General features: G+C 36.9%; 1 protein-coding gene across 2 annotated transcripts in view; it reads left to right on the top strand.

Moving 5' to 3' along the window:
- Positions 1–13628, top strand: part of LOC145663830 (neuron-specific calcium-binding protein hippocalcin-like) — a 58351-nt gene extending 44723 nt beyond the window's left edge. Inside the window, exon 5 of one of the 2 annotated variants that reach the window (XM_081729932.1) lies at positions 13304–13628. In XM_081729932.1, the coding sequence (XP_081586058.1) occupies positions 13304–13498 (195 nt within the window). In that variant the 3' untranslated portion in view covers positions 13499–13628. The remainder of the gene's footprint in view (positions 1–13303) is intronic. The other variant, XM_081729933.1, reaches the window with a different exon arrangement.
- The last annotated feature ends 771 nt before the right edge of the window (positions 13629–14399 follow it).

Genomic DNA, 14399 nt, shown 5'->3' with positions numbered 1-14399 from the left:
CATAATGTACGTAATAGCAGGAATTATAATTGTATTAATTATTTCAGTCATAGCATTAATAACGTTGTATTGCAGACTGTATAAATCGATAAGAAAATATAAAGTAGAAAATAGTGAACCATAATAATCATAATAATAATAATAATAATAACAATAATAATAATAATAATATTTAGGATCATATTGTATAAAATTGTTTGTAGTCCATGAACTACTGTGGAAAAAAAAAGTCTAGAAAAAGTTGTAAACCAGATCGTAAACGTTGGAATTAATTATTGGTAATTTTGGAAATTTTGAAAAAAAAAACTAGGAAATTGAATGTAAACAAACATGGAGATATGTCAAAGTGTATTCAGTTCATGCATTCCATACTCACCAAACAGCCATCACCAATAGTAAACACCATCACCATATGAAGGTATAAAGTTATGTAAACAAAGTCTATAGTCTATGATAGTCCATACTAGTTATTCTACCCAAACCGGATAGGTTGTATTGTAATACGGTGTACCAAACGATGTCCCATTTCCGTATAAAGTGTGAACAAAATGAAGAAAATTGTGAAATAAGGATAGAAATAGATGAGAAATAGGTTACCTAGATGAATCTAGGATAGTGACATCAATCATCAATAGATAAAGTCTAAAAACATTCAAACATTCAAGAAGGGATAAGGAAAATAAATGTAGAAAGTAATAATATTAGTAATAACAACTCTAAAAATAGTTAAAAATAGATAAGAATAGACGAACTAGTAATAGGTTACTATTATAGTAATAGTAGATAGTATATATGTATAAATATTACAAGTAGTTTTAGAAAATAGTGAATAATGAATTTTATATTGTAAGAAAATGGTGAATTAAAAGGTTAAAAGAAGCAAATAAGCATAGATAAAGCTAGAAATAATTCACAAATAGTGTTAAAGAATGTTTAGTGTATGTAGTAATAACGTATTTATTCATTATTTTTAAAGTCCGAAAGTTTTTGTAAGTGTTAGAAAAGAAAAGAAAAGAAAATAATGTATTTTATTAGAATTAGTAATAATCAATCAATATTGATTGAAAAGAATCATTAAAAGCATTAATTTTATTGTGGAACGTAATTGGTAAACGATATGAGCAAGGCTCACATCTTATTTTGTATGGGTTTGCGTTAAACAACAGTAATACTCTGAGCAGCTGGAGGAGAGAATGAGAAATGAGACCTGCGCGAGAGAGTAACTCCGCGCGAGGCTACGCTAATCTCCACTCCAGGCCCCGAGCACATGGTAATCTCGAATGGTTCCGAGTGAACTCGAGTGGACACGAACGGGATTCGCTTCGTTCAGTCCCGTTGAAGCGCCCACAGCTTCAATTTCCATCCTACTTCAAGCGTAAAATCATATAATATACTTTTAGAAATTCAAGAAAAAATTAGTATTTAATAAAATTATTCATATTTAACCACGGAAATGATTAAAATAAGGTTTAAACTACATAAATACGTACGAAATAAGTAATAAAAGCTTAAATATAGAGAGATATAGCGAGTATAATTTAATGCTATATTTATGATAGAAAAGAGTAAAAACATGAGTTTTTAAGTGTGAAATATAGTCTCCAAGTTATGGTTTGACAGACTTCACACATAGCTAAAGTTTCAATGGTCATGCACAAAGATTACTAGGAAAGTAACAAGGGTGCTCGACACAGAAAGAACAAAATAAGACTGCTTCAAAAATACGCGATTTTAGAACGCAATAAGTGAAGGCAGACACAAGATAGATGTTTTAATAAGTTAATTAACTATAATAAATGTACTTTTCTACAAATTTTAAGTAGGCCTATCCCGACTTTATCTATTTCTCGTCTATTTCAGATAATATCCGAAAGCGAAGGAAATGGACATCAATACGATATTATTATTAATATCAGCGTTAGTTTTAGGAAGTGTATTAGTAGTAATAGTAATTATAACATGTTATATTTTGTTAAAATTAAATAGGATAGAGAGAAAATACGAAAATAGTGTAAGAAATAGTAGAAATAATATAAGATCAAGCATAGATGTAGAAGTAAATGGTAGAGATGAGTCTGAGACTTACGCAGTTTCCCACGTATCACCAATTTATGCCACTATTTTTAATAAGAGCAAATCTACACTAAAAACTATTCCACAAAGCACTGAAATCACTATTTTTAAGAATTTGCCAGATGGTAGTATAGTAGATTTTAGTAAGAGCACTGAAACTGAACGGAAACACACACAATTACACCACATCACCACAGAAGATGAGAAAGACACTAATACATCAATGGGACACTGTAAATTCACGAAAACCGACGTTTTCAACGATGATTCCGACAAACACGGGAAAACTGAGTGCCCGAAAAAGATGAAAAGTGAATTCTTTTGTCCGTGTGACATAGTGGTTTTGTAAAATAAAGTGTTTTAAAACTAATAATGTAATAAGTGCGACGAAATATTAACACTCGATGTTATCCAGTCAACGGTGACGCGTGAATAGAAGGCAGGAAGTTGAATTAACCTTGACAAAGCTTGATTGAAAAACTGATGAGCTTGCAGTAACTATGCTGGAGGTACATTCAGGATTTCCAATGCCCTGCGTTAGGATTTTCTTTCTGTTCAGATTAAAATCTCAGTGAATAAAATTTTCATGAAAATAAAACATTAATATGTTCAAGTTTTACAGTGCGGTTGTGAATATGTTAATTAACTATGTTCTAAAAACTATGTTACAAGTTTTTGTTCTAGATTTCCATTCACAGAGAGGTGGAAATAAATGAAGTTAAAACATTACTGATACGGCCAATAAATTTATTGGTTGGCAAGTATGGACAGTCAGAGTAATGGAAGTTTTTGGTAATACGACACTGTAAAAGCGTTGTCGCTAAGAGGAGATAACTCAAGAGTACTTGCAAACTAATATATATGTATTCATGCACAATCACTCTTGACAAAACGTGATGTGCAAGTATTTCAGCAAAAACTCGCTAGATGTCGCGAGGATATACTTTGCTACATCACATTTCAAATATTGTATTTTATAATTTTAGGAAGTAAGAGGAAAATTAAATTAAAAAAAAAATTCAAAGATATATATATTATGAATACATGTTAGGTGAAGGAATATCGATTACTATTTATATAATTTATTTTGCATAATAATACATATTTTATTCCATTTCAAGTTTATATTTATCGTTACTATGGTGTTAGTATATATCTTGTACAGGGTGTTTATAGAAAATCGCCCTCTTACGATGTCGAATTTGGTTTGCGGAGCAACCAATTTTTAAGGGGGGACATGTGGAAGTACTCGATTTTCGAGGATAATAAGTTGTATATTTTGATTTTATTTTATGTTTATGTCGCGGAATTGTTAATAAGGTTATGGGAATTTAATGTTGTAAATGTGAAGTAAATGCAAGCTGCACAGTCTTGTTAACGTTTGTGTCAGCAATTTATTGTAAACACTTGTGTATAAGAATGTCATCGTTAAGAGTCTGGCAATGTAGGAAGGAAATGTTGACAATGTGTCTTTCCTCACATTAGCCAGATTCTAGAAATTGTATAAACTGAATCGGTAGGATTTTATGAATTTCATGAGATTACGGATGTACGGAGAATTGCTTAGAACCGGGAAATCAGAGCGTGTCGAGGGTTGCAATTTTGAGTTTTGACACATGGAAGGAATTTGTCTCTCCATGTGAAAACGGTGTTACACGTGCCGCAGCAGACGAAAAAGCAGACGATGGTAGTTGGACCCCGCCAAACAAAACCGGAGGACGAGAAGGTTTTGGGATGAGTTCATGGACAGTTCACGGATCAGTTCTTGACAGTTCACGAACAGTTCTTGGATGAGTTCTTGGAGAGTTTGCCGAGTTACGACAGCGAATAATTCTTAGAAGTTCATGATCAATTTACCGTGATCATTCTTGGGTTCGATTTTGGAGAATCGAGTTTCATTTGAAGATCAGCCAGATGATAAGAGAAGACAGTACGTTGTACTTCAACATAGTCTAACGACGCAGAACTTAGGCAGAGATTTGCATTGAGAGGAGCCATTCCTCAATGCCCATTTTCGTCGTCCACCAACAAGGAATTTCTACTTAAGGAGCAGAGTTCAACACCAGAACGACGAGGGAATACACCAGTTTAATCCAGGTATGTGTGGCACCGAGTCAGAATTCAAAGCTCAATACTTGATCGTTCTGTACCTGTCTGGCAAATGAATCCGAATATCCGTTATAGCTAACATTCATAGATCTTACAGTTCATCCATAAAATTATCGAAATACAGTGTTTTATTTTAAATGAAGTGGACGTATCTTTATTTGTCTAATCCCCAAATAAGAAACCTCTCGCAAGTTAATTTTATAGTTTGTCCCACTCATTCTAGATGGTGAGTGGTAGGCGCCTAGTAGCACTCGATTTGCATCCCCAATTAGGCACTGAGTGGCTAGGTTGTCACAAGTGTTTCTTTTGCAGAATTTCTGCAGAAAATTTTTCACTTACAAAAGCTAATCGCAGAAAGCCAAAGAAAGTTCTACCATCGGGTACAGGCGAGAAAACAAAAACATTATTTTCTTAGAAAGATGTGATTTTAATAAGATGGTAATTGAGCTACATTACAACAAATGATCGACAAGGAGAACAGATGGCGTTACGTTCCATTTACACCAAGTGGGGCTTTCAAAATTATGTCCAAACATGAAGAAAACGAAAACAGCATTTTTGGAGTTACGTTTCTCTGGTTCTCATGCAACGGTTAGAAATAGTGAGGGAGAAAGAACGATTTTAGACGTAATTGAGAAGAGGAAAAGAAATAGGTTAAGACATTGACTTGGAAAGAACCGTTATCATGAGCGAACTGTAAGAGCATATGGTGGCACGAAAGAGAGGGAGAGGACGAAATAGCCTACAATTGATCAAAACAGAAAAATCTGATTTGACGACAAAAGGGTTAGCTGAGGACCTTGATGCATGGAAGTCTTTTTCTGTTGCGGTAAGTGATTTGTCAATTGCCACTAAGGGCAGAATACCTATGATGATCACGTTGTAATTCACCAAATGGTTACCTTCCTAACGTTCCTTCGCGCGATCGATCTTCCATGTACGCTGCGGCAATTTCAAAGGTTATGCTCTAGGTCGGTCCACTTTCACACCGATGCTTCACACATGAATCTTCACCTGCATGAGCAGTAAAATACCTCTGCCTTTTCACTATCCATGTTGAGATTAGCATAATCCTGTCAATGTATTCACAGTGTTGCCAATATTATGTTTCGAGTCCTCGTATTATTAATACTAAATAAAGTACAAATGAATACTTTTAACTTTTACTCTTTATTAAAAATCAGACCCATATTTATATATTGTGCGCTCGTGTGCTCTAAATAATTTGCCACCCCTTTCCCCCGCACAAACGTATGTCTCAAACAAGGAAACAAGCCGTGATTTTGCAAACACCAGTTTTTGTTGAGTAGCAGTTCAGGTATTACCAGTTACAAAATTTACAACGTAATTTTAAATGGCCTAATTCTCTCGATGATAATTATGGAGGTCCCTGGGCAAGAGGAACCCATTGTAGTGAACCCATTGTAAAGAAATGATCCAAATGACCTGTTCCAAGTAGCTAGGTCACAACCGAGATGACACATGGGGTGCAAAGTCCCTATAAAGAATAACATGGGGGCATTTTAAAAATAATCGAAAACGATCAATATTAGAGTTGAATTTATAGTTTGTTTCGGGTCGCTGAGATGAATAGTGATAATTTTAATCGAAATTAACTTCAAGGTCATACTCCATTCCCATGGAGGGCGCGAGATTTTAAAACGAAGAAACGACGTAATATATTAGTTTTCAAATCATAGTTTTCAAGGTCACTGAGTTTGACGATATCAGTTTTCATTATGTTCAAGTTTATCCTCACCTCTTGGGGTGGGGATGGGGGTGGGACAGGATGACTTTTAATAATAATCAGATAAGTCAGCTAATTAGTAACTACTGTAATTAGAGTGAATTAAACATATTCACATATTTTCTCGCACTTGCGTGGAACTCTGCGGATTAATAGTTTTAAATATTACTTATTATGAATCTTTAAAAAAAATCCGAAATTTTGCCGCCCTATGCTCGAGCACAGAATAGCACTTACCTAAATGCGGGCCTGCTCAATATATTGCAAGGATCCCCACATCACAATAGACGCACGTGTCAACTCAACACGTGTTATTATTTACAAACAAAATAGCAGACAGCAAGCCAACGCGGAAGGACACCGAGGAACGCCGAAAGCAGACGGACCTCACGAAAGGACCCGAGGAGGACAAATAAAAGGAGGGACACCGAGGGACCCAGCATCAGTCGTCCAACTGATCAAATCACCTACACCGCCCTGAGGTCGCACTGGACTAGGGGACACCCATCCTTCCCGAGGTCGCACTGGACTAGGGATCCTATCAACAACAAAGCCTTGCGAAGCTGCCTTGAGCTGAGGGGGCTATCCTTCCAAACTCACCGAACCGGCAGGTGCCTTGGAGACTGCTTTGAGAGAAGGGGCACCGTGCAAAACACCTATACTCCTCTACTTGGACATTAACGAGGAAACAGCATTATTCTCTTTGTAATCAAAGACGTTTTGTATTTATCAAATTTTATAATAAAATTGGTGAAGGGATAAATCTCGGACCATTATTGACTCTACCAAAAACATTACATGGTGATAGGCACCGGAGTTTTGTACGGGGCGCTCTTTTTATTAACTTTTTTAACAGGCACAAGGTCAGTATCAGAATCTATTTTATCTAGGTTTTACTATCAAAATTCTAAATTTAATTATCAAATATTTCTCTCTTCCTTTCCTTAAGTGCGATTTATGCCGGAAACTAGATCGGGTAAACAGACATATAGATCAGGAGAGAATAACACAAATATGACAGAGGGTGCATCCAATTTATCCTTTAATATGCCACATTTAACGAAGTATGCGGGACACATGCACGAGGATCCGGACAGGTTTTTTATGATATTCGACCATATGGCAGCAATGCAGGCATGGTCACCGGCTAAGAAGAAGGAAATTCTACCAATATATTTACAAGACACGGCACTAGATCTCGTATTACAGCTTAAAAATCAAAATCAATTTGACACAATGACATATGACAATCTAAAATCTAAGTTAGTAGCTTTATGTAGGCCAAAAGTCCCATCGTACAAAGCAGAGCAGGAATTATTCGAGGTACAGCAAGGAATGGACGAGCCAATAGACTCGTACTTTTTACGTAAACTCCGAGCAATAAGGCAGTTATTACCGGAAGCGACTGAAGAACAAAAGATTCACCATTTATCTTTGGGTTTGCAGAGGGATTTCCTTAATAAGATAGCATTAGAAAGGTTTGCAACGGTAGAAGCGCTACAGAATAAATTAAACACACTGGAAGCAGCTAATGACCTTTTAAGGAAAAGAGAACACGCAGAGCTATCACAAAAATTACATATGTTATACGGCCAGAATAATATACCTAACCTGCATAATACATCCTATGGCCTATCAACCGAACCAAAATCAATATATCCTGGACAACAGTTATACCATCATACCTATCCTGTGCAGATGCAACCAGTTACACAACCAATGAACACCTATATACCTGGATATCAACAACAAAATAATCCTTCCATGGCAATTTCTCAACCCAACCATCAAGAAATTCAAACCTCAAGCCAGGAACCTAAGACCGTTCCCCACCAAGAGCAAAATCCTCCACAAAGTGACCTGTCTACCTTGGCCAATAAAATGGCAGAATTGTCGCTAGTGATAGCCCAGACGAATTATAGAAGCCATCCGAGGAATAGGAAACAGGGAAACAGGAGGAGAAATAACAATAACAACGGGAAGAACAATCAGCAGAATACGGAAGACCAAATTTTGGTGTGTGCAATATGCCGGAAGCGGGGGCATGGGGCATCTAATTGCTACAAGCGTCAAAAAAACGCATAAGGCAGCCCCTTGACAAGGGGGCCGATAGTTACCATCACACGGAACGAGGAGACCCAAAAGAAACCGACACAAATTACGAAATTCCTGTAATAAACGAACAATCAGAACAATTGGCAGAAAGACGGGAAAATATTGCATTAGAGGACGAAAATAACAGGTCGCATTTAACAATTAAAACTAAATTAGGCCTTCAAAATGCGATAATTGATACAGGAAGTACTGTTTCCCTATGGCCCACCCAAATCGTTCCCCCTGGAACAGATATAATTCCATTTCAGACAATAATAAAAGGAATTTCAGGCAATAACATTCATTTGAACCAAATAGCATTAATAAAATTTAAAATAGGACAGACCACATTCACTCATTACTTTAGAGTAATTGACAAGACAATGCCAATAATCATAGGAATCGATTTTCTCCAACGTTCGCATTCCACCATAGATTTAAACAAGAACACAATCTCGTTTTTTAAACGACCGAGGAAACCGCAATTACCAGTTCAAAGTACAGAGAATACATTGTCAGCTTTAACAACTCAGATAATATCGCAGACGGATCACAATTGTTTATATCTGACTAAGCAAATAACTTTGCCTCCAAGATCGCATACATATGTACAAGTAGCAGGTAAGAAAAAAATAGCTGACAGAGAATTCCTATATGTATCATTGCTTCCTGGATTACGCGAGAAATATAACTTAAATGCCCTCGATCAAAAGATAGAAACAAGCAAAATGGTAATGTTAATTTCTAATCCAAATGGCAAGAGCGTAACTATGAAGAGAAACACGCCAGTGGCGGCTCTTGAGGAAGGGCACGAAATTTCTTTTAACGCCCTAAAAGAACCAGATTTCTTTGAAAAGGCATATCAATTCAAAACGAAAGAGGAAACAGAAGAACGTTTAAAATACACAAAAACACTTTTCAATAAAGAGCTCTTTGACGTCAACCCCGACCTAGACAGAAAACAAAAGCAAGCAGTTTATGATTTGTTATTTAAATATAGAGACGTTTTTACATATGCACCTGATGATATTGGATATTTTAGGGGATATGTTCATAAAATAAGAATTTCTAAGTCTGCCGTATTCCACGACCGCTCCCCACCTATTCCATTACATATTAGAAGTCAAGTAGATAAGCAAATTCAGGACCTTATCAAAGCAAACATAATCAGGCCAACTGACAATAATGAATTCTCTTCTCCACTTCTTGTGCTCAAGAAGCCTAATACGAAGGAATTTCGAATAGTTCTCAACCTGCAAAAGTGTAACACTTATACCAAGTATCTGTCGGTACCATTTCAAGCAACAGAGGACGTTCTAAACTCTATAAAGGGGAAAACTTACATAAGCACTGCCGATCTTTCCAATTCCTACTTCCAAATCTTGTTGCATCCTAAGAGCCGTAAATATATGACTTTTGAGCTCAATCATAATAGAAAGTCATACGAATTTTTGAGATGCACAATGGGGGCCAAAACAAGTTCCCAAAGTCTTAGTGTTGCCACGAGAATGATTTTGGAGGGACTACCAGATAGAATTACAAATTTTGCTGACGATCTTGTTACTAGTTCGTATAATTTTCCACAGCACTTGCAGGATTTGGAGTTATTATTCCAGAAGCTTAGGAAACACGATTTTCGAGCATCACCTAAGAAGACCCATATTGGCTATCAGGAACTTAATGTATTAGGACACCTTGTTAGTGGAGAATCTATTAAAATATCTCCAAAAATAGCTAAAAAGATACGAAATTTCAAGAGACCTACTACAAAGCGGATTCTCAAAAGCTTTATAGGCCTATGCTCATATCTTAGGGCCCACATTAAAGACTTTACGTTAAAAATTGAGCCTTTCCAACAATTAGTAACATCCAAATCTAAATTTAAATGGACAGAGAATCACGATGTTCTCTTTGAACAATTAAAAGAAGACATACTAAACGCTCCATCACTTGCTCACTTTGACGACTCGCTAGAAATTCGCGTCTATAGCGATTGCAGTCAAACTCAAGCAGGAGGACTACTCGCCTGCTATGACCCAAAAACTGACACTGAGAAGGTGGTTGCTTATTGTTCCCGGAGGCTAACGAAAAGTGAAGAGAAAGCAAGCACATGGCAAAAAGAGTTGTACGCTCTTATATACACATTGCGCAAATTTCGCTATTTTCTACTAAATAGAAAATTTAACCTATACGTAGACGCAAAGTGTATCGCGACGATGAATAACCAGCCGGACAAAGTCGGGAAGTACACAAGATATAAGTTGTTTCTAGCTGATTATGATTTTGATATACAATATTTGCCCGGATCCAAACACCCAGCAGACATAATCAGTAGGCTAGAACAGGCCCAAGATATTAAGAAAGAAGGTGAGAAAGAAGAAAATGACGAAGAAAAAGGGGAAGACTATTATGCTTTTAAATCAAATAGCCTTCAAGTTAACACTGTAGAAGCAGGAAATAACGAGCCGTTACCGAATATCGCAAGAGAGCAGCGCAAGGATGAAAATTACAAAGACATCATTTCCGTTTTAGAAGGAAGGGAACCGGAAAAGATCTCCACAGTCAGATCAGCAAGATTTTTTTGTCTTAAAAACGGCATCTTATATCGAAAACAAAACCACCCCGATTATGGATTATTACATCTTTTATGCATACCGAAGTCCCTAGCTAATTTGTGGTTCACAACCTTCCACCGCCAGGCGACCAATCCGCATTTTGGATTTTCAAAATCATACAAGACCGCTATCAAGAAATTTTATATGCCATATCTGAAAAACTATCTTGCTAATAAGATACGCATGTGTACTAATTGCCAACATCTGAAGAAACTAGCACAGAAGAAACAAGCCGAACTCTTACATCACCCGGTGGGCGAGATAGCAACAACATGGATATATGACGAGTTAGGACCCCTACCAAGCAGAGAAGGAAGAAATAAGTACATACTAGTAGCCACGGAATTAGCCACACGATATGTCATTGCAAAGACAGTAGACGCCATAAACGCGGAAAACATAGAGAAATTTTTGGAACATGAAATTATCCTCAAATTTGGAGCTTTTACAACATTATATTGGGACCGACATCCAGTACATGGAGCAACTCGTTTACAAAATTTGGCGCAGAAGTACGATTTCGTCTATAAGTACTCACCCGCATATAACCATGCTTCCATAGGGTTAGTAGAGCAAACTAATAAAATCATACAGAATTGTCTAAAGTTTTTCGTGCAAGAACACCACACGGATTGGGAAAGATGGTTACCGCACGTTATTTTTGGTATCAATACGTACGTACAAGGAGGGACCAAATATTCTGCAAGTTTCTTGTTGTTTGGTTATGAACCCAGGACCCCGCCAGAATGTACGCTCGAATCAAGACAACACATACAAATTGACAGAAATAAACTAGCGGCCATCAGGAAGAAAGTACGAGACAACCTGGAAGAGGCGTATAATAAACAAAAGCAGTTTTACGATAAGCGCCATAGACAGACAACTTATAATCCAGGGGACCTTGTATTGGTATATTATCCCACAAGAAAAATAGGATTACCCGAACATTTCACAGTTCACTATGACGGCCCGGCACGCGTCCTGGAGAAGATTAATTCAAATTTGTATAGAGTAGAATTACCATCTAAATTTAAGGACAGAATTCAAGAAATTGCGGTGGACCGTTTGAAACCATTTTACGAAGATCAAACTGAGGGAACACAAGATTAAGAAGAAAAAGGCCCAAATCCAAGAAGAAGAATTTAACAAAATTTCTAATACTTACCAGGAAAAGAAGAGGAACTAACACCAAAAAAAAAAAAAAAAAAAAAAAAAAAGAGAGAGAGATGCACTGACATAAATTCGCACTTCCTTATTTCAACTATAAACTATATCTCATTCTATTATTCAACATCGTTACAATTTGTGTTTCCGTTCTCGCAAAATGCAAGATCAACATTTTTTTCTCTTTCTTTTTCTTTTTAGTTTCAAAAGTCATTAATCCTTGCAAGGTCGAAATATAATACCTTCTTGTCTTCAACATCTCTTCTTCAATACAAACGTACATGAATGCTTATTACGTCACTTCTTCTCCTTATACAGGATGTTCATAAAATCAGGCTCTTCCCAACATTATACAGAGTGACCAGAAATTCACATTCTCTATTTTTCTTTTTTTTAAAGAAAAGTTTACCAATTCCAAAACTGATTCTTCTCTTTTCATTCGTTCTAGTAATAATTAAATTGTGCCTCGCCTTTCGTAAGCCCCGCTACAAAACAAAACTTAACCAATTGGCTAAACATACCTTCACCATTAGGAAGACTCAATTCACTGGCGCCTACTCCACTAATACTACGAAAGAGACTTCACTAATATAGACTACCCATACCGGATGTGACCGATCTTTAATAAACTGATATATTTATTCATCACAGTGATGACACTTCTGCCCACTTTGAGGGAAATTATAAACTGGTTTTGATCCTGCTTAGTTGGGAAGGAACTACAGTGTTATTACCATTATGTGTATATTTCACAACAAGTTTTTCATAGTGATATTGGTGTATTATAGTGTTTATAGTGTTTTCTTGTGCATGAACAATATCTCAAGGGTTTCAGCGTTGGTGCAGTTACCTTTTACTAATTACAATTATGTACTTTCTCAAAATAATCTTCCAGATTATTTTTTTTCCAGTGTGGGGGGTGCAAGGATCCCCACATCACAATAGACGCACGTGTCAACTCAACACGTGTTATTATTTACAAACAAAATAGCAGACAGCAAGCCAACGCGGAAGGACACCGAGGAACGCCGAAAGCAGACGGACCTCACGAAAGGACCCGAGGAGGACAAATAAAAGGAGGGACACCGAGGGACCCAGCATCAGTCGTCCAACTGATCAAATCACCTACACCGCCCTGAGGTCGCACTGGACTAGGGGACACCCATCCTTCCCGAGGTCGCACTGGACTAGGGATCCTATCAACAACAAAGCCTTGCGAAGCTGCCTTGAGCTGAGGGGGCTATCCTTCCAAACTCACCGAACCGGCAGGTGCCTTGGAGACTGCTTTGAGAGAAGGGGCACCGTGCAAAACACCTATACTCCTCTACTTGGACATTAACGAGGAAACAGCATTATTCTCTTTGTAATCAAAGACGTTTTGTATTTATCAAATTTTATAATAAAATTGGTGAAGGGATAAATCTCGGACCATTATTGACTCTACCAAAAACATTACAATATCTTCTTCATTTGACAAGTACATTTGCTGTTTTCATTGCAGAATACGTTGAAACACATCGGCTACCAACTTGTGGATCAACCTGGAGGTATTAATGTCGATCGACTCCAACAAAACCTTTACGATCGAATGCAGAAGAATGAGGACGGACTGATTGGCGTCGACGAATTCATTGCTTCAGTCAAGGAGGACCCTGACCTCTTCGAGCTCTTGGAGTTTAATCTGCCTCGGAAATAATTTCTCACAAAATAATTATAGCTTCAGGGTTATGACGTTTCCGAAACATTTGAAACAAAGTAAGATGGAATAAATTTTGAAAACATCAAAATATGGAACATTTAAAAAACGCTGGGTTTTAATTTTATTTTTTAACTCGATTATAATACAAAGAAAAAAAGCCGATTGATGATGTTAGTTTCGAGTTGATAGTATTTTAGTAGGAGCTAGTTCTATGATCTAATGTGGATTAGTTCTTGCATTTCTTCATTGGCATATAATATAATTCAAAGAGATATTCTAAACCAGTGTTTCTCAAACCGTGGTCTATGTATAAAAAGTGGTCGTCGAACTGTCTGCGGTCTGTTCTTCTGATCCATCTACATAGTCATAAAAAGACATTAAAGTTACTGTCAACTGACTGCGTATCACCTGCTACATTTGAGAATCTCAAACTGGTAGAGATTAGATTAATTATTGATAATATAATTTAATAAAATAATAAATACTTTTGTAGCTATATAGAGAGTGAACCTGAAAGATGTGTACAAACTCCGGGAGGTAATTCGTGACATCGAAAGACGACAAAAATTCCTGTTGCATGTTGTCGAATTCTGGGTCATGTACTAGTGACCGGGGTGCCAACTTGGAATCGACAATCGAATGCTGAGAATTGGAACGGAACAGAAAGGTGTGCACAAATTATCTTCGTCTGCACAGCTGCTAATGTACCATTTTCCTTATGTTCATGGCCACATTTAACTAGTTGTGACGTCACGAATTACCTCCCGGAGTTTGTGCACATCTTTCTGTTCCATCCCAATGTCAGGATTAGACTGTCTGAGACTTCCCTGAGAACTCCCTTTGTTTCAACACAAATGCCTGATACAAAATGAATTCTGAAGACTCTGTTAATTATTTT

The sequence above is a fragment of the Thermobia domestica genome, chromosome 11 (genome assembly GCF_964235325.1).
Source record: "Thermobia domestica chromosome 11, izTheDome1.hap1.1, whole genome shotgun sequence".
NCBI classification, from domain to species: Eukaryota; Metazoa; Arthropoda; class Insecta; order Zygentoma; family Lepismatidae; genus Thermobia; species Thermobia domestica.
Note: the sequence above shows the minus strand (reverse complement) of the source record. Positions and strands in the feature narration are given on the sequence as shown.